At 34.1% G+C, this 929-nt stretch overlaps 1 protein-coding gene across 1 annotated transcript; it reads right to left on the bottom strand.

Moving 5' to 3' along the window:
• Positions 1–264: 264 nt before the first annotated feature.
• LOC308258861 (H/ACA ribonucleoprotein complex subunit 3-like) lies at positions 265–540 on the bottom strand (the record flags this gene model as incomplete). Its single annotated transcript, XM_080689485.1, has 1 exon — positions 265–540. The coding sequence occupies one exon, from the start codon at positions 538–540 to the stop codon at positions 265–267; it is 276 nt and encodes a 91-aa protein (XP_080545611.1).
• Between the last annotated feature and the right edge of the window lie 389 nt (positions 541–929).

The following is a 929-nucleotide window of genomic DNA, read 5'->3' as shown; positions in this document are numbered from 1 at the left end:
AAGAAGACTTTATTAGAACACAGATATTGCCAGGCTGAGTTATGACTATTTGAGCTCTGCATCACGTTTCATAACAAGAGATCTAGTTTGCAGATGACATTCAGTGGAAATTATTCCTAAAATGTTTTTTCTTTTGAATCATTTATCTTTAATAACCTAGCAATAATTCAAAATATGAAAAAAGACTGACAAAATAGTGATAATTGTTCCAAAGGATGCCACGAGGATGACATCATACAAACATGATCAAAGGCAAAGAGAAAATTAAATTCTAAAGGGTCTTGGTGGCAAGAAGGCTTCGTGGCTCACAGATTGTGATAAAGAGACAAGAAATCGAAGGGATTCTTGGAGCATAGGGCCCGGCTGCTGGGCCATATGCACCTTCAACCATTTTTTGATGGTGATTTGGTGTTGCAAGTATTTTTCATCTGGGGAAAACTGAGCAGGATGGGCTGAGTATGTCTGTTGTCCCATTTGGTCAAATTTCTTCAGTGTGTAGACCTGATCTCCCTCCTCATTGAGGTAATACTGGAGAAACATTGACCTTTGGGATGTAATTGGTTCTGTACAAAATATAAAGATTTGGTCTTTGTTAGATGGCTGTTTCTTCTAGATAAGAAATACAAAACAATTAAGATGACAAAGTATAGCACCTGAAAGAAACAACTTTAAGGTGAATGATTCTTTATTGGCATTCCTTTTATTTGTAACAATCATCTAAACAATTGACTTTATTTTTATATCATGAATGTATCAATGGGTAACCTAGTTTAATTTTGAAACCTATATTTTGTATTTATATGCATTATATATGTATGTATATGTGTAGACACACATATATGCATTTTTAGGACTAAGCCTTGTGTATATGTGGCACAGAATTAGTAAACTCTGTTACCAACATATTTGGTTATTCTCTACTCAAATTT

The sequence above is a fragment of the Muscardinus avellanarius genome (assembly GCF_963383645.1).
Source record: "Muscardinus avellanarius genome assembly, chromosome: 2".
Taxonomy (NCBI): domain Eukaryota; kingdom Metazoa; phylum Chordata; class Mammalia; order Rodentia; family Gliridae; genus Muscardinus; species Muscardinus avellanarius.
This window is presented reverse-complemented; position numbering and strand designations above follow the sequence as displayed.